The following is a 26,452-nucleotide window of genomic DNA, read 5'->3' on the forward strand; positions in this document are numbered from 1 at the left end:
TGCAAAACAAAACAACAGCATGACAGCTGCCGTCAAAACGCGATTGTCACCGAAACCGTTAAAATGACTCGAAAACGATCTAAACAAGGTTGGTATATAAAAGGCGCGACCATTTTAAATTGTCTTTTCTGAGAGAATAATGAGGTACGAAAATTTTAGCCACTCGTGCAAGTATACTCAAAATAAGTGTTTTCTTCTGTTGAAATAGTTTTCAACAAAGTGTATTGAAAGAGTAAATTGAAAGAAACAATTAAAATTGGAATTGAAAAATGTAATGAAAGCAAAGCGAAATATCATTGCTCAATGACTAGCAGTTAAAGTTGGTAGTTCTACATTGCACAAAATCTGTTTTATTCTTGTTGTAAAATTAATGACATCTAAGCTTTAATTCTTTTTTCTATTACCTCTGATTCTTCAATCAGTTGTATTAAAAGAACGTTTGGCTTAATGTTTCAGCATGCACCAGAGCTAAATCTTAGTTTTTGCTCAAGTGCATCACATTGAAATGCAACCGAGTGTGAGACTGCTTCGTGTCGAATTCTGTGAAGCAAAGTAACAACAACCCAACATGACCCCATCGGAAGGAGGGAAATGGGACGGCGTACTCGGAGGGATGAGTGCGAGAGGATAATCTGCGCTGAGAGCAACCAAATAGACTCGGGCGTCGCGGTGGGATGTCATTTGTGTAGGCAACGGCATGGAAGGAAAGTGTTTCAGTGTGTAATTTTCCACTTTCACACATTTTTTCCCACTCGCGTTGCGTTGCATTTTGTTGTTTTTTTTTTTGGTTCTACTTTGCGAGTATGTGTGTGTGTGTTTGCGCCTTTTTTGTACTCCCACCACGAACGTCCTCTTTTGTGGAATTTGTTGGTTTTTGCAGATTTTATTTTTTCGTCCTCCTCCCCCTCTAATAAGTTTATTTTCCATTCCCACCGTTGGGCAAATAGGAAAATGTTGTCCATTTTGTTGCACTCTTTCGGTGGTGTTCGCGTAGGCGCTAGGGCAAAAAAATCGCAAATCTAGGCTATCCGGAGGCTCGCTGGCTGGGAGGCTTAGGCTTAAGTGTGCGCGTGTATGAGCTCGGCTGGAGTGGGTGTTCAATTTGTTGCGTTTTCCGTTAAGCCCCCGGACTCGTTGCAATAAAATAAAAGCAACCAAATAGGGTTGAGGAAAGGGCCCATACGGAGGAAAACATGCGAGGCTGAGGTTTTTCCATTGTTGAGTGGAAATTTTCGGTAGACCGGGTTGCGATACATGAGTGTGGGCAGGAAAAAAGTGGATTCCCCTGTAGGACACTGTAACGCAATGCAGTCTGTTTAAACACACACACTCACATACATACAACCCATTTCTCTTCATCCCCTCACCCGTCACTTCCGTTCGGCCCGAAGCGTGTGATTCCTGAATTGGTTTAGCGATGGCTGATCGTTCGTTTTTATTACATCCTTTCGTACGTACCATCGGCGAAGTAGCGAGTTAAGGCTTTGTTGTGTGTGTGTCTGTGTATATGTTTGTTTTTTCCTCGCTTCCCAACTGTTTACTCCAAAGCCCACGGGTTGCACTCGGCTACAGTTTTGGTGTCGGTGGGCGTGCGTGTTGGTGTGTATTGGGGAGTATTCGATTGTAACCGCCAGACATCGGAGAACCTCCCGGGGCTCGTCCGGACGTCGTTTAGTGTTATTAAATTTCATTTATTAATACCATAAAACATCCCCTTTTTACACTCCTATCGCGCGTGTGGAATGAAAAGCGCGTTAGCTCGGAGAAAACACAGCCATTCGTTGCTTTTTGCTTTTTTTTTCCTCTTCTCAAGAGGTCCTTACACATTTGTTGTGTGTGAGTTTGTTTTGTGCATCGTTTGTTGCGGCATGTGAGAAATTTGTTCTCGAAATTGTTTCCACTCTTTTCTCTGCAGCTTTTTGCATGTTTATTACATTTTCCTTAGCTGAGACACAATGGTTTACATATTCGAGGGGTTTTAATAATGTGGATCACGTGGTAAACATTAAAGTAACTTCGTTGAATTGTTTGAAAATCAGTAATCGCTTTTATAAATAACGTTGATAGAATTTTATCATAAAATATCTTCTTTTTACCATTGTTAATATGCAATAAGTGTCTGATATTCTATAGCATCAACACAAATGTGTACAAAGGGTGAGCATTTCTGCATTCTAATGCTTTTTACTCCTCCCTCCTGATCTATCATAATGCGGTGTGCTGTTAAAAATCACTTTCTCAGAATAATCTTTCCCCTTGCATACCGGAGTCCTTCGCCAGTGGGTCGCATATAACTTATTCAATTAATTTAATCGGTTTATGGCCGGCATTCACAATGAGCCATTCGAGTCATGTGAGGAATATTTTAATGCTTGAGCGTGTTTGTGGTTTGCTCGCAGATACACACTTCGCTTCTGGGAATGTGTTTTCCTCTCTTGTTTTTTTTTTTTGCAATACTGTGTTTTAATATAATCTACTAAAACTGCCGTTTTCTGCTCGACGCCCCGGCTCTGGCTCGGGGAAACCGTTTGACTCAATTACGGCCGATTTGCAGAGGTTGAAGAGGAAGCGTTTTGTCTCCGACCGGTTGGACCGTAGTCCGGAGTTGTTGGCCGATCCGATGGCAGACGATATCGCACACAGATCGGCCTTTCGACTTTCGAGGAGTGCTTGCTTTCCGGCAACGTTCAGGAGTGAAAGGAGTGAAAAGAGCAGAAAATGGTATGCTTAAAAAAAAGCCTCGCTCCTACCACAAATTCACCGTTCGAATACAAACAAACAGCTTGAAAATTTCGACGAACTGTCTTGAAAATTTCACCTTCTCCACCTTTCCCCGGCCACCCTTCGCCCTGGCCCCGGGGGGGAAGTGCTTTCGTCCGGACGCCGTGGGAAAGAACAGAACGATGATTGTGCGATGAAATGATCGTTCGAGGAAATGGAACAATTTTCCTTCTCCGCAGATTATCTCGTGCCGGAGTGGCCAGAGTGCCGTGTATGCAAAGCGATAAGCGATTGTGGTCCGGTGTTGCGGTCCGGTGTAGGATTTGTTCATGGCTTTTGCTTGGTCCTCTCCCTCTTCGTCGCTAGCCGCTTTTCTATTTCACACTGGGTTCTTTGCGTTCTTTCACTCCCATTATCCGCTTGCACTATTCCCGTGGGTTTGTGGGAACGGCTCCCCTGATAAGTCGTTGGGAAAACTGAGGCTGATTATGGGAGGAAACTTTTCTCTCATCTCCTTGCCAACCTCCTGTGCTCGGTTCCTTTTTTAAGGTGACTCATTGTCTCCCTCTCTCTGTCCATTCCAGTTGAACAAAGATGCAGAGGTGGAAAATAAAACGCACACGAACACTAAACGCGTTGGTGAAAAAAAGAGCAGCTTATCCTTGGCCGAGGAAGACACTCGCGGATCCGGCGAGAGCCCCGGACGCCGGATGGAAAGTTTTAAATTGGAACGAATTTGAAACTTGCTATCCGGGGCTCGCACGGCCCTTCTGCCTTTTTTCCGCGCCCGAAAAGCGTTTCCACCGGAGCGAGCTCGGTGCATTTGCATACTGATGGCTTTCGGCGGGGCTTGATCCTTAAATGTGGCAAATTTTCGTTTACTTTTCCGGGTCAAACTGGCCGCCGTTCGGGCGCGTTCGAGGCGGTTCTTTATCTGCCAGCCATATTTTGCCGGAACAGATTGAGTATATTATGGCGCGGGTTTATATTTCTTTCCCTCAAACGCTGCGGATTGAGTGTTTAACTTTGCACTAGTTTTGTTTCTGTTTCGGTAGATTTTCTGTTTCAAAGTAATATACGCAAATAGTACCGCACGACCATTAAATCCTGTCACATTTCGGTACAATTTACAAATCGTTTCCACATTGTTCTTCTCCATGAAACTGATAAAACGAGAGAAGAGGAACTGAATCACGAGAATATAGCTAGTGAAATATTTTGTGCTCGTTTTTGTAGTTATTCTAAAGGGTGAAACTTAATTTGATATTTATGTTTATGTTTATGTTTATTGGTAAAGAGTCTGGCCATCCTGTGGCTAAGACATATCTTAGAAGTAGGTTTATACAAAGGTTTAACGCTTAACTAAAGCGATGAAAAGCAACATTAAGGGAATATCACAAAAGGGCACTAACTGAGTCTTAGTCGCTCACGAAATGACGTAGCGGACAAATTAAAGTCTGTCATAATTTTGTTAAAGACACAATAAATAATTTAAGCTGAATAAAATAATACATTAAGAATTGTACTACGTACATAACTATCTTAAATTTTAAAGATAAAGATAATGCAGGGGGTTGTTTGGGGAACTTACCGCTTCTGTGTGGATCGGATGAACGGCGAAGAGAAGGGCGGCCGCAAAGCTGGCCACTTCCGAAAGCAGCATGGCACACATTCTGTAACGGAAAAAGCGAGAAGAGAACGCATCAGCTTAGGATTTAACTATCGACCGGCGAGCACATGTAGATAATGGCCTGCGATGTGTAGTAAATTTTACTGACCTATGTTACTTAAAACCCTCACGCTCTGGGAGATTCCCACGATGGTTCCATTAGCGAGTGAAAGTACCGAGAAAGGCCGCACAAAGGCCGGCCTACTTTAAGAACCGGTCCTTCTGGGAACCGGCCATTTTACCATTTGATAGAAGGGAGCATTATGTGTTTGTTTCCTTTTCCTCTGCTATAATTCACTCCGAGCCAGCTGCTTTAACCCGTTTTTCTTTGTTATTGCTCGGAAGGCGGACCTTGGGGCGGTTCCTGGTCAGGGTGTGCCATCCTCCGTGGGGAGGATGAACAAGAACGTCCCCGTTTTCCCCCACCGCGTCCACCTTACCGAGCACGAAAGTTCAGGAGTTCAGTTCACCTACCTATGGCATTAATTTAATTAGTGCCGCTGGCCTTTGGGAGTAGGGACTGCGCCAAAACCATCCCCGGCCAAGCCCAACGTCACCCTCCCCCCATCTTTATCCTTCGTCAACCACACCCCGGGTCGTGTTAGGTTTTTCCCTTCCAGGTTCGTCGTTTGCTGTTGACTTTCCGGACGCTCGCCACGGAATGCTTGGAGCGGGTTGCGCCGCACACAAAGAACCCGCCCGTCGGGATGCGGCTCAAGCCCGCCCGGACAACGAACGGTCAACGGGTTCTGGCGAAGAAGGCGAAGCGGAAAGATAACGCCGGCCAGACCGGTGAAAGGCGGACTGAAGCATCCTTCGGCGGAAAAGTCAACAGTGAAATGGGTCCATTGTTGGCAAATGGTTCGAAGCCTTTTCTTCGCCGCTTTCTACCTCGCTGTTCTCGGAACATCGGCCTCGGAGGGTGTAGTTTTTTTTTTTTTTAATATCTGTACATCGTGTATTGACTTAAGCAAAAAAAAAGAAACCAAGAGCATGGAACGTCCAGCTGCGCAGGACATGATGCATCCTGGTGTGCTTTGTTAATAAGAACCGATAGTGGCATGCGGCTCATTGCGCTCATTAGAACTGTTTGCGTAAGTCACTGCGGGGCCCTCTTCTCACGAGAGTCGCAAAATCCATTGGTTTTCATAATCCACAACGGCACGGAGAAGGATTTATGCCGGCGGAATCATTAAAATGGAGCGTTCGAGTGCGGGTAATAATTAACAACTGCAAACAGGTTCGAGTTCGATCGAAGTTGATTTCATTTCAAGTAAAAGAATTTGAGGGTTTAACAAGCTAAGTTTTTTTAATGCAAGTTATAAGGGTTAAGTTTTACTATAATAATTTAATTCTAAATTAAATATTTTTTAACAAATTTTTAACAACAATTCAGCGTAGCTTATTTTCTAACATTATTTTGATGACATTTCCTTGAAAATGTCAACATAAAGTTCATCAACTTGAATGCCCATCCTTAAGTGCGTGTTATTAATTAATTCGCTTGCACTGTGCTGAAGTATATTTAACAAATAATTCGTTTCGGGGGAAATTTTCCACCGAGAGCTTCCACTGTGAAAGAAAACGCTTTCAATCTCGCCATATTTACGGACGCCATCCGTCTGCTTTTCTGGTTGTTGTTCGCACCTGATTTCACAGCATGAATTGATTAAATTTACTTTACGAGCGCAGCCCGAACGCGAGATCGTTTCTTGGAATTAAATAATTCCGTGCAAACAAAACGGTGCCAACCCCGTGCTTCCGTCCGTCGCCCTTTCGTTGCCATGGACCCGGGGGCCGGGGTTCGAAAATTGGAATACACCGTTCGGTGAATTATTCTTCCGTGCTTTTTACGACCCCACCGGATCCGAAGGGATTGCAGCATTGCACTTCAGGCGGGCGTGCATTGTACTCCGGTGCACACAATGCAGCAAAAGCGACCTCGAATGAAAATCGGGGGCCCTCGGTTTCCCGCCGTGCACGTGTCGCCGTGTGGCAGCCGAGGTGCAATTGCTCGGAACGTGCCCCGGGAAAACCGGGTCGTTTGTCCTCTCCCGGAACCGACCGGTTCGGCGTGCATTTTTCTGTATTCCGTTTTTATTCCCTCCACGATATTGCAGCACCAAGTGGACACACGTTTGCAGCGGCACCTCGATGGGAAGCTGTTTAACCGACCAGCATCAACATGGCGGCGTTCTCGGGCATACAAAAATCAGCTTCCCTATTCGTTGCACCATTTATTGTGCCGTGTTTGTACCCGTCCGTTTACTTTTTTGTTCCTCACCGTCTTCGGTGGATGTTTCGGCAGGCAGGGACCCGATTTGTCCGACTGGTTCAAGTGTTCACTTCTATTTTTTATTATTCACACTTATTACAGCTGGGGAACTTCAAGAAGGAGTGTTCGGTGGACCGTACAATTGCAGGATGTGTTCTGATTGGGCGTTTGGAATGTCGCGAACCAGCAGCGATGGTCGTTGACAGAGACGTCGCCGGTTAAATGAACTTATACATCGGATTTACCGTAGATTGTAGAAAAACATACCCTGCATGGAATGGGAATATGTAAAACGAAGCTCTTGAAAGGACATTTATTAATCCATCGTTCAATATGGCTTCTTTTTGTAAGTTCAATCCTGTCTTTTTGTAAATTGATATCGATCACATTCCTCCTTTTATATTTTCCTATTCATTATTGTGTCCATTTGGGTACGTTTTAACCCTTTCAGGACCATAAGCTATTCAAGACTAAAATTGGCAATACAACACAATATCTTGGCTATTTGGGGTGTAAAATAAGAGAATATCACCAGTAAAATCTAGCAGTATGTGAAGTTTTTTATAATTTCATGGGAATTATTTTTCCCTATTAACCATAAAAGTAAAAAATGAAGAGTATAGTGATGATATCGGATTATTTTAATTTGCTTTTCAATACAAATTACGTATAATAAATATTTAAAAAGAACATCTAAGCCATTTTTATAAAAAAATAATAAATTCATCAAATCTAATATACTTTTCAAATTCTAAGTTGTTCTTACTAATTGAACGCACGAGCGGTTTGGTTTTGGAGCAATTAATTTTAATAGTTTGTTTTTGTTTATTCGTTCAGAAAGACATTTGCCGCCTTTGACATAATGTTTTCTTTTATGTTTCTTTTCAAAAGTATCGTTTTGATAATAGTTGAACAAACAGTAAGGAGTTTTGTAGATGGGAAAAATATTTCTTGATAGATGCGAAATGTGCTTTTGTTCTACGCTGGAAGGATGCAAGTGTTGTTTAATTCACCTAACCCATTATTTTATCTTATCTTTGTGTTCTGTGACACCTTTAGAACGCTATTACACTAACTGATGCCCAGTTATCGTTCAATCGGTAACCCAATTAACAATAATACGACGTTTGTTTGACCCCGAGACTTGCTTCAACCATTTTTTTTCGTAGCAATGTCTGGGGAGGGAAAAACAAAGCTGCAAGAGCCATTTACACGTGCGCGTTGCGTGATAAAAAAAACTTTCACGAAGGACGTGATCCCTCGCACCGTCATCATCGTCGATGACATGCAACATATTTTATGGCGTCGTGAAGCATAATTGGGTGACAGCCATCCGTCCGGGTGTGACCGGTGGCCGTCGCCCGATCGGAAAGAAAAGCGAACCACACCGCGCTAAGCACACAAGCAAACAAACAAAACCGAGCGAGACACCAAAAAACACAAACATCATAAAGCACAACCACGCCATCGGTCGACGCTCGTGAAGCACCGGCAGACCAATTACGCCCCATTGCGGGCTCGGGGAGCTTGGATGAAGTCACACGGGCTGGGTAAAGAGTGGGACTCGAGTGACACAAACACACCCCTCCGCCATCCCCGAGAGACCTCACTCACCTGCCAGCCCGAGCACGACATTCGTTATCTGCGATAATGATGTTAGGGAAATTATTGTTTCACCGAACCATGAATTGGATAAAATATAATCTACTTTACCGCCCATCGGTACCGGACCGGTGGCATTCCGGTACGACCCATTGGGTCGTAAACTGACACCCTTGAACCTCCCTCGTTCCCTGTTGACGAAGGGTGTCACAGTGGTGTCCCGTTTCGATTCTAACCAAAACGAGAGACGAGAAAAACAAAAGCTCGGAAAAGGATGGCTCCTGCTGTTACCGTTTTGCGGGGATGAAATTTGCAGGCCTCCTCCTAATGCACGGGAATATTGTACGGGTTTATGAACAAACGACCCTCGCAAAACGGGGGTGGCACTGGTCGCATTCGAGCGCACCACCCATTACAATCATCCCACCCCGGTTTAAATCCCGGTGCCAAAATGGATTCGGATGCGACTGCAATAATTTTGCCTATCCATATGCAGGCAACACGGGAGAGCAAGGGGTTGGTGGGATGGACAGACGGACGAAATAATTCGAGCCGATCCAACCGAGCGTCCCCCAACGAAACGGGTGGCCATTACGGGAAAGCGACGTCGGTAAAATTGGCTACGAATTGAGTGCCACCGGATGAATTCTAATGTATGTGCATGGGCAGATTTTTAAGCCCGGTTCCGTGATTTCCCTCCCCCCCCACTCCCACCCACCAATCTTCCCCATGACAACCCGTTTTTCCGATACAGAAAACAGTCACACAGACACACAGTGACAACCGGGAGTCGTTAGTGTGATGGTGAAATTGCATAACTAAATTGAATTCTGCATTTTGCAAATCTGAAGTATGCTCGTAGTAACAGGGTTGGGAAACGCGGGGGAGGGGGGAGGGGGATGGAAATTTTGAGCACAACTTTTAATGGGAAAATATCTGCACGCCACTTGTGTTGGGAGCAGCTTGGTTCGGTGTTGTTGTGGGGGTTGCTACCGAGCCAGGCCAATCGGACGAATTGGAAGCTGGGAGTTTAATTTTTCGGCACCAAAATGGCGGGTCGATGCAATTTAACTTTCCGACAAATGCCGAGCAAAAGCGAGACTGACCGTTTGCAAGCGAAAAGCGGCCGGTGGAAATGAAATTGAGTTCCAGTGCAATCTTTCGCAAAGTTATTTGGTATAAGTTTTGATAAACAGCAAAATATTAAACGATTTACATGCGGGTCGGTGTGTTTTTCCATTTATCAACTATGAACATTTCATTCGAGCGACACTCGTAGTTTTTCCTCGCTTTCCCGACAAACAGAGCGATAAAATCAGTTATCAGTATCGTGAAACTAATTGCTTTTATTTTGTAACAATCTTTCACCCCGAAGAACTTCATGGCGTCCGTCCCCGGAATGATCCGGAAAAGTGAGTGCTACAAATACAGCTAGCGGAAGGGTGATTCTTTGCTTCCGGGAAAATCTCCCACCCTCATACCGAGGAACTAACAGCTGTTGGCGGTAAATCCTTCTACGTCCGTTTTTCCATTCGCTGACTTTGAGCAGCTGCTTCGAGCTTCGGGCTTTGTTTTTCCTTTCAGGGCACAAAGTTCGCACAAGACGCCAGCCGCCGTTTGCCGGTTGAATAATTTCCCCGAATGAGCGAAAACTTCGCTCCGCTAAAACGGAGCTCCAACTGCATCCGGTCGTGCGAGATGTCGAGGCAAATAATACAAAACAGCAAAGCAACCTTCAAGACAAAAGGTCATTCGGGAGGGCAGGGAGAATCTTGACGTGGAATGAAGCACCAGGGGGATGTGTTTCCTTTCTCGGAACCCATTTTCCATTCCCTGCGCAAAAGTTTGCACTTTGGGTGGAGCTTAATTTGATTGCAATAAGTTTGTCTTAGATACACACCGAGAATATTTTGCATTCAGTATCAACTGTCGTGGGTGTCGTGCGAACAGCGTTGCTGACATTGAACCGAAGGAAAGCTATCGCTTTATGAGCGTTGAAAAAACATACTTGTTTTAAATGGAAGTTGCAGGATCGATATCACAAAAGAAGAATTTTCGCCTATGCTAATGTCCCAGCTCTAGGTTTATTTATAGCAAAGCTCCCAAAACTACCAAACCTTGCAGAGTACAGATGGAAGAGTACGTAGAATAATATATCTGTACGTAGAATATAATAATCTGTACGTAGAAAATATCGATACAATTTAGGATAATTATTAAATATTAAAAATCAAATATTCAATGGAACAACATTTTATGTAAACAATTTAATTAGAATATTGCAATAATCCAACTCAAATATCATTGAGTAAAAGTTTCTATCATCAAATAATGCAAGGTAAGAACAGAACAGATTTCTAACCTTCGATACATAAGTGCTATCTACACGACATTTCCATTTTCTCAAACTGAGAATTTGACTATTGTTTTTACTCTGCGGAGTAGAAATAGACAATTTGGAAAGAAGCTAAGAGGGTTAAATGAAATTCGTTCGTTTTATTGCAGCACTTTTATGGCCATCCTAAAATGAACGAAAATTTCCTTCAGTAATATGTTTTCTATCATTAAAGGTAGGAATCTCGGGTGTTAATTTCATGACGGGCGTTCATCATTTATTTGTGGGCGCATCAGGCACCTTTCCTAAATATGTAAATATGGTTCACAATTTGAAATATGAGCTCATTTTTAAGCCATACATATCGAAACAGCAAGCAAAAATCCTTCAAAAAATTGTATGATATTCAAAATACACTGCACAAGATAGTACACCTTAAAACATAATCTTCAATGTCGTAGGCTAAAATCTGACTGCGTTGTGATAAATGCGCAATACTATCCCAAACGCGCGACCATTAAACGACTTTCTCGCTACTACACTCAGTTTCAAACCGAGCTGCGAAAAACTCATAATCCTTTGAAACTGCCCGCCCGACTTTTTGTGCCACGGGGGCACACGAAGATTAAATGCGGCAGCTTTCTTTACAAAATCCATCCACCCGAAAACCGACCCCCGAGCTCCTCCGCGCACCGCGGACGGAGGTCGGTGGGAGACCTATCACATTCAGTTTGCTGTTACACATTGCATTACATCCCTGATGGTTCGGGAAAAACACCGTTCGCCTGGCGAGCGTGGTGGTCTGGTGAGACTTACCGGAAGTACATCAGCGAAACGACCGTGTGCAGCAGCACGTTGACCAGATGATAGCCGGCCGGCTCGAGTCCGTGCAGCAGATAGTTCCAGCGGAACGTCAGGACACACAGCGGTCGATATGATTTATGACTTTGTTCCTGCAAAGAAAAACACGCCGAAGCAGAGAAAGAGGGAGAGAAGAGCGCGAGAAAATTGTTAGTACGTTGGAGGGAAAACTTACACACAAACACACACATAGAGAGAAACGTTCCACAAAGGAGGAAAGGTATAAGATCGTGGTCAGGACTTGCACGGACTTCCCGGGCGAAAGGACTTAACGGATCGGACGTTAGTAAGGCAAAAATATATATTTAATACATACACACAGCACAGGAGGAATATCCTGGAATTAATAAATCGCACGGGAATAATTTATGGTGGATTTACCATCCCGTGGGAGAGCGCGTTCGAAAGGTGCCGGAGTAGCCCCCCGTTGGAAGTCAGGGCTTTGCAAACTCGGTCCGAGCACCGATAGTGAGAATGTGGAAATAAATACACAGCCCGTAAGGACGCCCGGATTCGGTTCGAGGCGGGCAGGAAAATGCAATAAAAGGAAATCGTTCACTCGTGCCACGAACGGCTTTAGATTCCTCTCCCATTGGTGTCCAGCAACACTCCCCGCATCCTTTATCCTTCTCCCGTTGGCTTTAGTTGGGATGGTTTTACAAACACTTTATGGTCGGTGAAGGGATACGATTTTTCGGAAGGTGCTATGGAGAAAATTCCACAATTTCCCGGCTTCCCCTGGTCCCCGGGGGTGATGGAAGTAATAATAAACCGCACAGGGAGCGCCTGGCTAGCTTTTATTACATTAAGTCCGGATTGAGATTATCCGTTCGACCACAGGGCACTCCCCCCCCCCCCTCTCCCTTAGTTCTGCGTCGGTCGATAAAAGATTTTGTAACTTTACCGACCTTCCAGCACGCGGGCGAAAGGTATAATCCCCCGACATGTCTTTGTCGAACGTGGCACACAAAGCTGACCCCCCCCTGTGGTGAGGTGAAATTAGATTTTTCCGCCTTTATCTGGAGGCGGGAGGGGGGGGTCCTCAATTATGTCCAAGGGAAATGGGGGAACACGAGGTAGGGGGTTTTCCTTCCCCCGATTGTGGTGTCGTGTTCGAAGTTCTATGAAATCGTGAATTAATTACATTCGTTTGCGAGTGAACCGATGGAAAACTCCGGTAGGTCAGTAGGACACTTTTGGGTAAGGATTTAATTGAACGTCAGGAACAATTCCAACATGGCCGGTATAATTTTCTTCGAACAAAGGAAACGGTTTGCAAGAGAAGGATTAATGAAAATTTTGTATGCTTTCTTCCAAACAACCAATCGTTAAATATCTCCCCAGAAGATTGCACCATTTTTCATCGAAAGCATTAGATTTAAAGCGTGTTAGTTGGAGTTTTATTCTTGCATCAACGTCAACAGTTCACCGTATTTTTATCACCTTTGCAACAACCAAACAAAGCCACCGATAAGAAAATAAAATACCTTCCCCGAATACCGAAACCAACGTTGCGGGGGAATCGAATTGCTATTCAAAGCATCTTGAGAAAAGGAAGAAAGAAAAAACCCAACATTCGAATGAAAAGGAAAACTGCCGCGTCAGCAAACGGTCCCGGGCGCAGCCCGAAGGAAAAATAAACATTGGCGCATGTTTTGCAAAACATTGATCTAAGAATGGCCCACTCGAGTGTGGGTGATTCGTGGAAAATGTGTACATTTACTATACCTCGCCCGGGCGCCTGTTAGCTCCGGAACATTACCTCGGGCCCCCGGCACATCCCTCTTCTCCCCACCCCCGTCGTGAGTTGTTTGATTATTTTCCTTTCCACGCACAACTTACAGTATTTTTTTTTTGTCCCCCCGAGGGAAGTCCATCTTTCATAATCATTCATCTCATTATGCCTCGCGCATATCAACAAGCCGGGACAGCACGCAAAGAAACGTAGGAATGAAAGAGAGTGAAGGCAAAGAAAAAAGCTTCCTCGAGCGAAAATCTCAAATCACGCACCAAGAAAACTTTCTCGCTTCACTGTACGCTGATGATAATTAATGGCTTCCTTGCGCGGTAACAAATCGCTCGTGTGCGAAAGGAAAAACCTACGAACCGGCTCCTCGCCATTTTATTCATACGCAATCCATCATCGGTCGATAATCGGCGGCACATTGGTTGCGTTACGCAGTACGTGCGTCAAAGCGCGGAAGAAATGGAATGAAAAAAAAAACGGCTCCGAAACGGCACAATACGGCTCTAACATACTCACAAAAATAAATCCTCATCCCTTCGGGGAGGTTGAGTATTTACCTAAACGCGAGGGGCAAACCTTTTCCAACGCAAATGCGGTGAGGTCGACCGGTTTCGGCGAAAAAGGCACCTGTGGGAAAAATGGGTTCGGCATTCGGCAGGACCCCATTTTTCGAAGCACGAGTGGGACGAGGAACGAAGAGTGTAAGATTAACTGCCATGCCAAAGCGGGAAGGAAGCGGGTCGATGGATAGATTTCCACCACTCCACGAAGGGCAACATTCGGCAGCGAAACAATCGGGTGGAACGGAAACGAAGCGGGCAGGATCGTTGTTGCGTGCTTGAGTAATAATGCGCTACGGTCAGCTGGGAAATCGACTTAGGGGTTTTCCATTTGGATTTCTAAACATGGGAAGGGGGAAATCTTGGGGAAAATAATTAATCCTTTTGGCAACTTTCCTTTCGGGTGAGTTTTATTATTATTTTCATTATGCTAACACACTTCCACAAAAAGGGGCACGATCGCTTTCTTGGACCTTTTTTTTCTGGCGGAATGGGTTGTACGCTATAGCCTTGGGAAGATAATTGAATAATATCTTGAGCCGTTGAAAGTGTATGTGTGTGTATCTGTGCTTTACTATTATTTTTTTTTTAAAGGAAATTGAAGCTTTATTATATAAAAAATATTTATATGTGTAGAGTTTTTTCTTCACAGGATGGCAGCTACTAAGAGTTTAGTTACATCTCTTGAAGAGATGTTTCAAGATTGTGTTATGAACTTGTTTTTGCTTTAAAGCTTGAAACACTTTACATACTAATTAATTGCTACTTATATTAATCTTAAACTAATTTATTTACTTATGAAACTAAATTACGAATCAATTCATGTATTGATAGGAGACATTTAGCTCTTGTTGATATATTTGTATTGGTCAACTGGATATTGATCCGTTCCACTTCAGCAAGCTCCAGAACACAATTTGTAGGGGTCCTCCAGTGAAGCATCATTTTTAGAATCTTGTTTGCTCTGATTTGTAGCTTATTTTTGTGTGTGAATATGTGTGCTTTATCATCGGGGTTCCTTTGCTTAATGTCAGAAAATGAAATTTGTTCCTTCATGATTATTGTTTGATGATCCGTTAAAATAAATTATAGCAACGAGAAATATGAAATTATATTTCGAAAACGAAGATTTAACGTATATTTAAGTTTTATTTCGCAGTATTTTCCAATTTCATAAATATGTTTTATGTTACGCTCGACTAAATTAATATCGATCAGCTATCAGATAATGTCAAACAAGTCGCAAGAAGGCGTACAGTTTACGCCTGGTCGATCTCTACGAACCGATTTTTCTCAGAACCTAACGCATTCGGTGGTTACTTTTCATCCGAGAAACTGATACCTTGGGCAAAGAAGAAGTCTTAGAAAAACCAACCAAGGCAAAGAAGCGCCAGCGTGGACAGAAAGGATCAACCGAAAGGGGCTCCGGCGAGGAGAGTAAAATATATGATGGTAATTTATAACTCAATTAAAACGGTACAAACCGTAGGCAAGCAGCGGCTCCCGAATCGAAATGGAAGCTCCGGCTCGAATGTCAAACGAGAGACGTCCAAAAGGAATGATGATGGAAACCCGGGGGGCTGGGAAAATATTCCTGTCGCGCCTCGGAGTGCCGAGTGTATGTGTGTGTGTGTGTGTATAAGAAAAAGAAACTCCGGCACGAATTGATGGAGTGAGAGATAGAGGGGTGGGGGGTGGGGGGAGTTTTCCATTTGTAAGACGAATTATTCACTGTGGGAACGATGGAATCGAGCGCACTGGCCAGACCCGCCAAACCCTACCCCTCCTCGCCCCTCCGTCCGCGGTTAAGCGTGGCAAAGAAAAACACAAATCATTTCCACCCGAAACGGCACGACATTTTTCTTGGGTTTTGTGACCGGCGGCGAGCGAGTTTCGGTTTTGCGCCAAAAGCCAATCTAGCTGCTCGCTGACATTTTGGCTTTTTCGGATGCCGGAGGGGGAGTTTGGCACCGGGAGAGCGAAACGAACCATGCGCCGCCTTATAAATGGATGGGCAACCATGCGTCTCCATCGTGTGAAAGGACGAAAGTCTGCGAAAGTGGAGTAAGAAATGAAAAGTGTTCTTGCGGAAAAGAAGACAATTTTTTCCTGGCTTGACAAATCTGGCAGAAATATGACGTATTTCTTTAAAGGGCAATCGTGGATACTTTTGACGCTTCGTTGAGGGTTTTGATGTTCAATTTAAAAAATCGGTTGTTGAAAAATCTAAAAATGTTCAATTTTTCATAACAACTGTTTCCTCTTGAAAACTTTAGAGATTGTTACAAATAAACATACTTTGAAGAAAATATCATATTATATAATTCAATTCGAAACGATTGCAAAGCAAACATACTTCATCTATCGAACAAAAGTGTCAAATGAAACGTAAACAGTATCCTTAAAGTAGTAAAAAATCACTTTGTTTGGTTTGAAATTTGCGAAAACACAATTCAATACATTTATTGTCTCATCACACCAATAAAGAAATCGAAACTGGACGAATAGAATCCATTTCCACGCACAACATACGATCGATACTGCTTCAGATATTGTGTCAGATAGCGTCAAAATCGATTATCGAAGCTTTTGTGAGCCACGTACACTTGGGTCCGTCGAACCGGTAACCACCTAACGGGAGTGAAATTCATTTTTTGATATTTTATCTCAAACGAGACGTGGTTTAAGAGCAACATCGAAACAGCGCTTCCGTTCTTTTCTCGTGAAAGCGACGAGAGAAAAAAAAGTGAACAAATATCTCCCACGAGAGTTGTGAGGGAAGTATTTTTTTTTTCAAAGATAAAATTGAAAATAAACCAACCGCGGACAATTTTCCCCCTGTCTGTGCCCCTGTCTTTCCCCACAAGACGTGTGCTGAAATGTAACGTTCTTTTCTTTTTTTGCAAGCAGACAGTTGCTGCTCTGTTGCTTATAGCATCTCCGACGTGGCGTGTAATTCCATCGATACTCAATGGTAATGGGAAGGGCCTGTTTCTTCTGCCCGACTTGATCACGCGCCTCGCCTCGAGTTACGCTAGACCGGATCCACGCACCGGAAACGGATGGTAACTGTTCTCTCCTCCACTGCCCCTGTCTATCCTTGTATCATTGTCCTGCTTTTTTCTTTGGAACTGACAGAACAATGAAGTACGAAAAGCCTCACACACATAACAGCAGGGATAAGATGTCTATGTGCGTTCACAAAAGAAAGCGAAAAGATTTTCAAACTCTATCCCGGGCTGCACAGGTGTGTGTTCAACTGTTTCGAGAGCTTTTCCTTGGATGGTTTTTGGTGTGTTGGTATTCTTTTCTTCTTTATTGTGTTGTTCTTTGCTGAGTCAATGGACTTCAGCGCGTTCGATGTTGAAGAAAGACGGATGTTCGACAGTTCCTTTCGTATTTTTTCTATTCTTTTTGTTCCCTTCTGGCAGAAGATATTTTCCACCGTGACCAAATCGAAACGACGGAAGTTGAATTCACGGTGAAAGCATCCGCCTCCAGATGATCGCGAAAAGAACCGTCTCGATGCCACTTGATGTAAGGCGTTACTTATTCTCGTTAACGTTTTCTTCTCTTGTTACCTGACAACAATTGACACGTGCTAGTTCTGCTTTGCCTCTGTTAAAGTCGATTTTATGTTTTTACTTATTGTTTTATTTTTACCTTCTTTTCTGTGTTACTTTTTGAGACAATTTCTACGAAGCGGAAAACTGTGCCGAGTATCTAAAAGAGACAACGAAACTCTTCGAGTGAACCCTAGAGACAGAATGAACTGCTCGGAAAATATTTTTATGTTGATCGAAATTTTCCTACGGCTTTAGAAGAGTGCACAAAAAAACCAGTCTCGGTGAAGTGAAGGTACTCGGACAGTACTCAGACGTTTCGGGTACCAGGTTTTCCTCTTTCGCGATCATTTCGTCGGGACCAAGCGTAATGGATACGTACCTGTTCCACTATTTCTGCTCTTGGTTTAGTGATTTTTCCAACGAACAAAAACCAAAAGACCAGTAAGCAGTCTGTTGGGACTGATTTTGCTCATCGGCATCGATCCGTGCATGAGTGTCTTCCACGGGACGGTGGATTACGGCTTAGCGGTTGTCTAGCAATGGTTGGGTAAGTGGCATCGAATTTGGCTTTCTTTGAAGGAGCTCACGAAAGTGGTTTTGGTCTCGAGGCTTGTTGAACCGTCATAATATCAAGATCTTTGTCTGTAAGTCTTTGCATGAATACAGAAAGTGAATATGGTTGTAGAACGAAAAGAACTAATTATGTCACACTTGGAAAATATGAAAATATGCAAACCAAAACTAGTAAACTGAAAATATACTGTATTAGGCGCTGCTTTCAGTTCATCGGAGAATCGATGAAAGTAACATTGACTTAAAATTGGCTGTAGACGTCAGGATTTACATAAAGGGTTTCATCAAAGCTTACCTCTAATGCCATCAAATTGATCGTGGATTAGAGTTCTAATCTCCAAAAGCAACGTAGAATAATTTGAGCCTTTGCCTTTGTTGAAAGTGAGATGTCTCTGACTAAAATGTTTGTGGTATCGTAATGTATTGGTAATACAATTTTAAGGTTGAAACCTTTATTTTCTTCGAGCATCGATTTTAATTAAAACATGCTTTGACTACGAATGTAACAAAGTCATCTTTATGAACTGGTTCCTTTAAAATTAATGAAATGAATCCCTTCTTACGTAAAACACGACAAGGTCAATTCACAAACATTTCGATTTGAACTGGAAATAGTCTACTGTCCACTGTATTTAGTTGATGTACAACTAAAAGCCATTGTTTTGCTCATTTTTTCTCGTTTTATACCAGATCGTGTTTATTCTGGCCGACCACAAATATTTCTGCAACCGAATCAAGTCGGTTAAACAATTTAATTAAAATAGAACAAGCCGACTGGCAAGGCGCCGGCAGTTGGGTGCTGTCATTTAGTGCATTCCTTGGCCTTTCCCGGGATGAACACAACTACATCCGCTTTGGGATGCACACTTGCCTGCCGGCCTTTCGCTACTCCCCGCATTCGACGCTCAAGTTCAAACGTTCAGTGGGATTTTGTGAGAATGATAAAAATGTCCTTGCCCAATTGCTCCCGAAACCCGAAAGGCCCGAAGGGTTTGGGTCCGACGCCGTGGCGTCTTGGTCTGATGTGAAGCGGTTACGGAACGTCCGACTGACCTGACCGAACCCCAGATTTGTACCCGAACTGGCACCAGCTCTCCCCGAACAATGCAGCCACACTCCACATTGATTCATCGCATCGGATAAGGCTGCAGCAAACGGAAAAGCTGGTCTTGAATTTTTGGCTGCCTTTCAAGGCACGCGCCCAAGGCCTTGGACGCCCAAAGACGCCGAGCACCACGTTTGAGGCCTCTGTTTGGGGGGAGGGGGAGCTTGTTTTGGAGGATACCAGTTGTTTGCTTCGGACTTTGATTTCGCCTTCGGACGAATTGCAGCGGCGTGCATACGGAAGCGCTTTGGCTGTTTGTGTGTGTGTCCGTTCCCAAGCTTCCAATCTTCTTTTGCCGGTACAGCATGTCCGTACCCGTACCTCTTCGAACGTCTAGGTCCTACTACTTTGCTATTTCCGATTGGAATCTAAACCGTAGCTTGGCATGGCGAGGCTGAGATATTTTTTCCAACCCTTCGATCGACTTTCGTTCGATCGGATTCTTGTTAGGACAAGGCAAAAGGCGGCGAAAAGCGGCCGGAAAGGGGAAGAAAACAGACTTCCAATGTTCGGTAGGACTTGCGGGCTGCAAAACAGCAACGAAACACCGGGATATGAAAACGAGAACGATGAAGATAATTGACCAAACCGTCCGATGCGAAGGAAGGGAAAAACATTCCCTCACACACTCAGCACTGAATGAAGCTCTAAAAACTCGAACTGCACACGGAAGCATGAAGCGGAGAGGCCATCATGGTGCATTTCCAGACTAGCATGAAACAAACGGGGCGAGCATAACGAACCGAAACGAGCGATTATTTATGCGGGTTTGATGTTGTTGCCGGTTCCAAACTTTTTTTTTTGCTCCCTTCCAATCTATCGTTTCTCGCTTAACTCAGGTGAGGACAGGGGCAAGTGTTGGTGCTAGGGAAGGGGTATAGGTAAAACAATGTTGGCAACGTTTTGGCCGATATTATCAGTCGAGGCATAAGGGATGGGAAGTAAAAAACATCTCCAACTCCAACAAAACATACACACACACACACCCATCGACGATCGATGAAAGTCCCTTCCAAATGGCGGTGGAAGGTGGAGCAGGTGAATCTTTCGTTGCATAATAAATAACAAAATTTAATTTATGGAAATTGAACCGCTTCTCGGACACCCCTTCGGCATAACTACACACTCTCCTGAACCCTGTCTACGATGGAATAGGTTTAGAGTTGGCCAATCTAATGCAGTGGCGGCCAGGACTTCTCCACTACTCATTTCCAAATGTGTTAGAAAGGGAAGGAATCGGCAAATGAAATCGAACTAGATGCAAATAAAGACAAACAGTGGACAGGATTAATGCTGCTGGAAGTAGACATGAAACTTTCGGGAATCGACCGGATTGTCATTGAAAGTTAAGTCCGAACTGTTTGAATTCGAAACGAAATATTCGCTTCTAAGCTTTTTCTCTTTTATCAATTGATTTAAGCTTTGATTGGTGCTTTCCAACCTTTTGAAAATTCATTTTTATGTTTTTTTGGGGTATTTTATGTTTTGTTTGTAAAACAATTTAACAAAATAAATACATTTTGTGTTTCATAACGTTTTAATGTCTTATTAACTTCAGTTCATTGTGTCATTCAATTCAATTCCTTCATTCGATTTGTGTTACGGAAAACTCTTTAAATAGAATAATTCAAACGAAAAAAGAGGATTATGTTCCACGATATTGCAATCACACTCCATCAAATGTTGTTTTCCTTCCTGTACCAGCACTAAGCACCACTTTTGAGTAGCACAGCATTAATGGACCGGTTTCCGAACGGGTACGAGCGACATCCACTTTGCCATAAACTGGACTACTTCCGCAACGCTTAACGACAACCATTATCCTTACAAAGTAGCCTTGTTCGTTGGTTCAAAACCTGCCTTACTGCTAACGTTTGCTAACCACATGGTTTGGTGTATGTCTGATGGAAAAACCCTCGGGTTTTCCGGGCATCCTCAACTCATCATATTGAATCCGACTGACAGCAGAAAAGTTTTTTCTACCATCGCTTGCTCATACACTTCCGTTTCCGCACGATGGGAATCGGACACAACCCGACACACGTTTCGAAACTGCCTCGAGGAAGTGAAGAATGATAACTATATTTGTGCGATATGATCAGCAAAACCCCGTTGGGGGGAAAGTCGCACTCGAACCCGCCGGCCTGAATGGTGCACATATGTATTTATCTTATCGTCAATCTAGAGCTACCGTCAATTTTCGTTTTCGTTTTTCATTCTCTCCACGAAAGTCGGTAGCCATATTGGAAAGTTTACCCCGGAGCCAGCGTTTGACGGCTCCTTGAAGCGAGGATCCACAAAAAAAAAGAAAGAAACCCCGCTTTATTTTGTTTCGCCCCAAAATCCGCGAGCTTTTCCCCGGCGCCAGGAATTGTGAAAACTGAGATAAGAAGACTGTAAAGTGACCCGAAAGGAAGTGGGTAGTGATTTTCCATACGGCGAACGGGGCCGGAAACGATGCCATGAATGGACGGAATGTGGATGATGCTTCGTGAAGGAATGGCACCGTCAAGGTTCAGAACGATAGGAGTGGTTTTCTCCGAGGGGGGAGGGAGGGAAAGGGAAAATGGGAAGTGATATGATAACGAGCCATCATACGAATCCAGTAAACCCGTCCGCTGGAATTCGTCCGCAACGCCGGAAGGCGGTTTTTGCGGGGGAAAAGCGATGTTATCTCTTCCTTTATCGCGTCGAACATTGATGAAATGTTATATCGATGGTTTTTGGGAGCGATATGGAGCTTCATGAGTTTAGAAGTAGAAAAATAAGTTGCAAAGATTAGAGAGATGATTCGATGGGAGCTTTGCTAATGCAAGTATCAGTTTAATTAATCTAAAGTAGTCCGTAGATAAACGTCATGATTTTCAAAATTATATACAAAGAAAACGATTATTATTTACAATGATTATTTCATGTTAAGGCGGGGTTTAATTTACCAAAGTAAAAATTACTCATTAATTTTCTACCTGACCCTCCTTTGTTGCGTTTCACCTTGCGTAGGTTGGGATGTAATGATAATCCGGTGGAATTACCTGTAACAGAGAGAAAAAAAGAGGAAAGAGCATGGAATTAACCCATTAGCAGAACTTTTACTATTGCGACAGGCGTTGGGGTTGTAAATCAAATCACTAATTGAGTACTGCATCGCCGAGCTTGATGTGGATCACTCCTCACACACCCCCTCAACCCATTGAGAGATAATTCCAAATAAATCATACCATGAAGCCACAAAAGTTGCCCCAATCTCACGCGAATGATTTATTGGCATACGTCATCAGAGGGTTGGTTTTTCGTCGAGTGCACAAACACACGCACACATACCTTATTATCACCACCCAAAATGACCGGGGTCAAGCTCCCGGGAGCGCGTGCGAGTTTCACTTTCCCGGTCAGTTTGGGGGGAAAAACGGTAGTTCCGCAGAACACACTCACGAAAGCACCCCCCCGTCCGGGTTCAGGATGACTTGGCATTTGTGCTTGAAGTATATCACAGTTCGAGCCACGAGTTAATCATCACAACATGCGAACCCATTTTCCTAGCGGAAGGGGAGAAACTTTTCTCTCCGTGGGAAATCGAAGAAAAAGGGGTTTGTTTCTTTTGCCTAAACGCAAGTGTAGCATCATGAACTTTTATTGGTGTCCTTAACGAAACGGATAACTGGCAAAGAAAGAGTGTATGTATTTGATTTTTATCGTCAATCATCTAATACATTCGAAGAAAAGGGTTTCTAACAAGCTAATCAATACTTTTGTTACCAATGAATGATTCTTTCCTTTCGTCCATATTGAGTTCTCTGTGAAATCAAGTTCGAGTATCGACATGGTAAATATGTACATAATTTAAAGTGTGAAACAATCTTATGTGCAAACTTTATATTGTTACTAGGTGTATTGGAAGGAACTTGCTAGTCCTTAATAAGTTTTCAAATTGACTTTCGAAACGTCGACAGCGGCTTATGGAAGAAGTTTTTCAAAGCAGAGAAAACATAGAAAGCCCTCTTAACCGTACGCGGTGTGAAAGCTGCGCCACTATCGAGCCGAGGACTTTATGCCGAGCACGTCTGCGACATTGACCCGTCCATTATCCCGCCATATCCATGGAGGCCACTCACACGCGCACGTCGCAAAACGCCCATCTGGCCCCGGCTCGGGAGCCAATTGTCAAATAATAAATGGCACTACAGAACGCCCTCGAAAGATTGCCATTGCGATGACTTGGCGGCTGCGAGGCAAACACCCACACACACACACACACGTTGGAATGCGCACCTTGTGTGTGACACCATAATTTGCCATAACAATAAAGGCTACACCGGGGGTGGTGGGGTGGAAATGAGTCGCTTTTTTCCTGCCTTTTCTCCTTTTGTGTGCCCCGAGTCGACATTGAAATAAGATAAAAAAGGAATCAAGTACCCATTGTCGTATATTTACGTCCTTAATCACTTCGCGTGGTTACTAGGATGCTGTTCACTTCACGTTCACCCCTGGGCTTTGGTGTGCGTGTGTGTGAGAGCGTTTGATTGCTGTCGTGGATTATCGAAATATCCGAAGGGCAAGTACTTTCTCGAAAAAGAAAAAAAAAGTGTACAAAACATGTCGAAAGTAGAAGGAAAAATTGTTGAAAAGCAAACTCCAAGTGTGCGAGCGTAGGAAGGAATTGGAAATGAAAGCGGAAAATCCTCTTGCCGCATGGAAATATAATTCCTATGAATCGCGATTAGCCGTCCGTTTTTTTACCATACCGTAAGGATATGGAATAGATCACCTGCCATTATGTGTGTGTTTGTGAAGTTGTTCATCCGGAAGGAGCTGAGTGTTGGAGCTGTTTATCAAGCACGCACCGTACCGGAAGGTTCCAGGTGATTTCCAGCCCGACTGAACAGTGCCGGGAACATGTGGAAGCGAGCTCCGTACCCTTCGGAACTCCATCAGGATCGTCCCGGGAAAGGTGGTGTACATTATAATTCACTTCCAAACGAAATCTTCGCACGTCAGGACTTGTCTCTCCATTGTTGTTGTGACACCGGTTTCTAGCTTCGCTCGCACCGAATGCACTGTTGGATGGGTTCCAACGTGTGGAAACTCGATATCGGAAGAAAGAAATAAAGACGAGTCGAAGCAGTACGTCACCTTCTCAGCGCCTTTCCGTAGGTGCCAAAATGGGGCGCATAAATAAATTGTATGCGCTCCATAACGCGCCACGGTACATATTTCATGGAAACTCCCAGCGACGGCTGCTCCTTCCAGGCAACTCCGAAGTAGAACACCCTTCACTTTCCTGGCACCATTTCACACCATCATCTTCAACAGCATCAACAACAATAGCCGCAAGGTTTGGGCTCGCTTTCCACCTCCACCACGGGCCCTAACGAAATGTATCTGCTACCCATGATCACCACGCTCCACGTTCGGTAATGTCTACTTTCTGGAAAGCTTGACGTCCCAGAAGCTTTGAAAATTCGTTTCTTTTTATTCCCGTCTCCGCCGCTTTCGGATCACCTGGATCTTCTAATCCTGCGGCGAAGCCGAACCCAAAAGTGGGCTTAACAGGGGCTCGCTTCTAAGCAACTTCGCACTGGCCGTGGCACGATAACGGGATGCACACATGGTGGGACGTTCACGACGGCGATGATGATGATGATGGTGATGGTGAACCGTTGAAAGGGAAAACTGAGAAGAAGATGAAAACGAATACTCCACTTCGAGCGGATGCAAAGCATGCCTTGCCACAATGTTCCCGTATTCGGCGAATCGGATCCCGTTGTATATTTATACATCCCTCGATGAACCTTCCTCTACTTCAAAACCGCACTAACTCAAGGGAACCATTTTTTCTTTTTCCTTTGCTTTTTATCTTTCAAGTTTTTACTTCGTCTGTTTCTTGCTCTCGAATGCAGTTGTTTTCCGGCAAGCTCCTTGAAATTGGACCACCACGGAGAAAAGCGGGTTTTATATATGCCGTAGTACCGCTTTCCAACGGGGTTCACTCCGATTGTCTGTGATTTTGCTGGCTTCGTTTCGTCAGGTCGAGCACAAACCGGAAGATAACGAGTGAATTTTATCGTGCAGCAAAAGGAGCCAAGAGGAACTGCATTTCCGGACGGCATGTTTGCACGCATGGGAGTGTGAAAGTTTCCCGTTTGCATTCAGAAAGTGAGCGAAACGACAGGCAGTGTTTTAGGTGTAGTGAAGTATGTATTCACCTGCAATTTATTAAACAGAAACCTGTGCATGTTTGGACGAGCTTTTATTTTGGACCTACCGTAAAACTATTTTACACTTTCTAGATCCTTACCAAAACACACATCGTTAATATTGTTGGAAATGGGTGAATACCTCTGCGTATAAACCTTGGGCAGAAAAGAACTAAAGTTGGCAGCACTGCATTTGGCTGTCAACGTAACTGAACTGTATGAAATAAATTATTGTTACTGGACTTTCAAAGAGACAACACGTGTTTTCTTGCTGCTTTCCTCTATTGGTGTTTGATCCAAGGGTGGAGTATTTCCACAGAAACCAAAAGACATTACTCAGTATTTTTCAACAGGTTATGGGCCCAGCCCCAGTGCTTCGGAGCGTGTGTTAAAGTTTTTGGTTGAGGACAAGGTTTTCCAGGAAGTGCATTTGTGGTATTCCTGAAGAGAAACGGTGTAAAGAAAAAGTAACAATGGCGGACGGTTGGAAGGCAACATTTGCGAAGCTCGGGAACGGTAATTATCAAACATGGAGGTTCCGCATGCAGTCCTTGCTGGAACGCGAGGAATTGTGGGACATGATAGAATTACCGAAGCCGGAAGAAAATGATGATGATTACGCAGACTGGAAAAAGAAAGACGTCAAGGCGCGAGCGACGATTTCCCTTCTTGTTGAAGATAGTCAACTTCGCTTTATAAAGAAAAGCAAGACGGCTCGTGACATGTGGCGCAACCTGCAGGCTTACCACGAAAAAGCCACCATTGGTAATCAGGTAATGTTGCTTCAAAAGATATGTTCCAAAAACCTGTGTGAAGGCGGTAACGTGGAGAAGCACCTCGAAGAATTTGAGGACTTGTTTGAGCGCCTCGACAACGCCGGGGTAGAGCTCAGCGAACTGCTGCGCATAATTATGATGCTACGCAGTCTCCCACCGTCTTACAGCAGTTTCGTTACGGCATTAGAGAATCGGCCGCAGGAGGATCTAACCTTAGATCTGGTAACTGCGCGGTTGCGGGACGAGTTCCAGAAACGTTCCAGTTCTAATGACCTCTCAGAAAAAGAAATGGTGTTGAAAGTGACAGAACGGAGCGAGCAAAGGAAGTGCTTCTTTTGCCAGAAACCTGGACACTTAAAGAAAAACTGCCGCAAATTTCTGGCGCAATCCGGCAGTGAAAAGAGTTTCAAGCCGAAAGCGAAACAGGTTCAAATGGAAGGCGAACGCTCGTCGGAGGAGAAGCAGGCG

At 44.0% G+C, this 26,452-nt stretch overlaps 1 protein-coding gene across 1 annotated transcript in view; it reads right to left on the reverse strand.

Annotated features, from left to right (window-relative positions):
• Positions 1 to 26,452, reverse strand: part of LOC131285874 (protein O-mannosyl-transferase Tmtc3) — a 99,583-nt gene that overhangs the window by 45,607 nt on the left and 27,524 nt on the right. The window contains 2 exon segments of the mRNA XM_058314728.1: positions 4,313 to 4,394; positions 11,419 to 11,555. Of these exon segments, the coding sequence (XP_058170711.1) occupies positions 4,313 to 4,394; positions 11,419 to 11,555 (219 nt within the window).

This window comes from Anopheles ziemanni, chromosome 3 (genome assembly GCF_943734765.1).
Source record: "Anopheles ziemanni chromosome 3, idAnoZiCoDA_A2_x.2, whole genome shotgun sequence".
NCBI classification, from domain to species: domain Eukaryota; kingdom Metazoa; phylum Arthropoda; class Insecta; order Diptera; family Culicidae; genus Anopheles; species Anopheles ziemanni.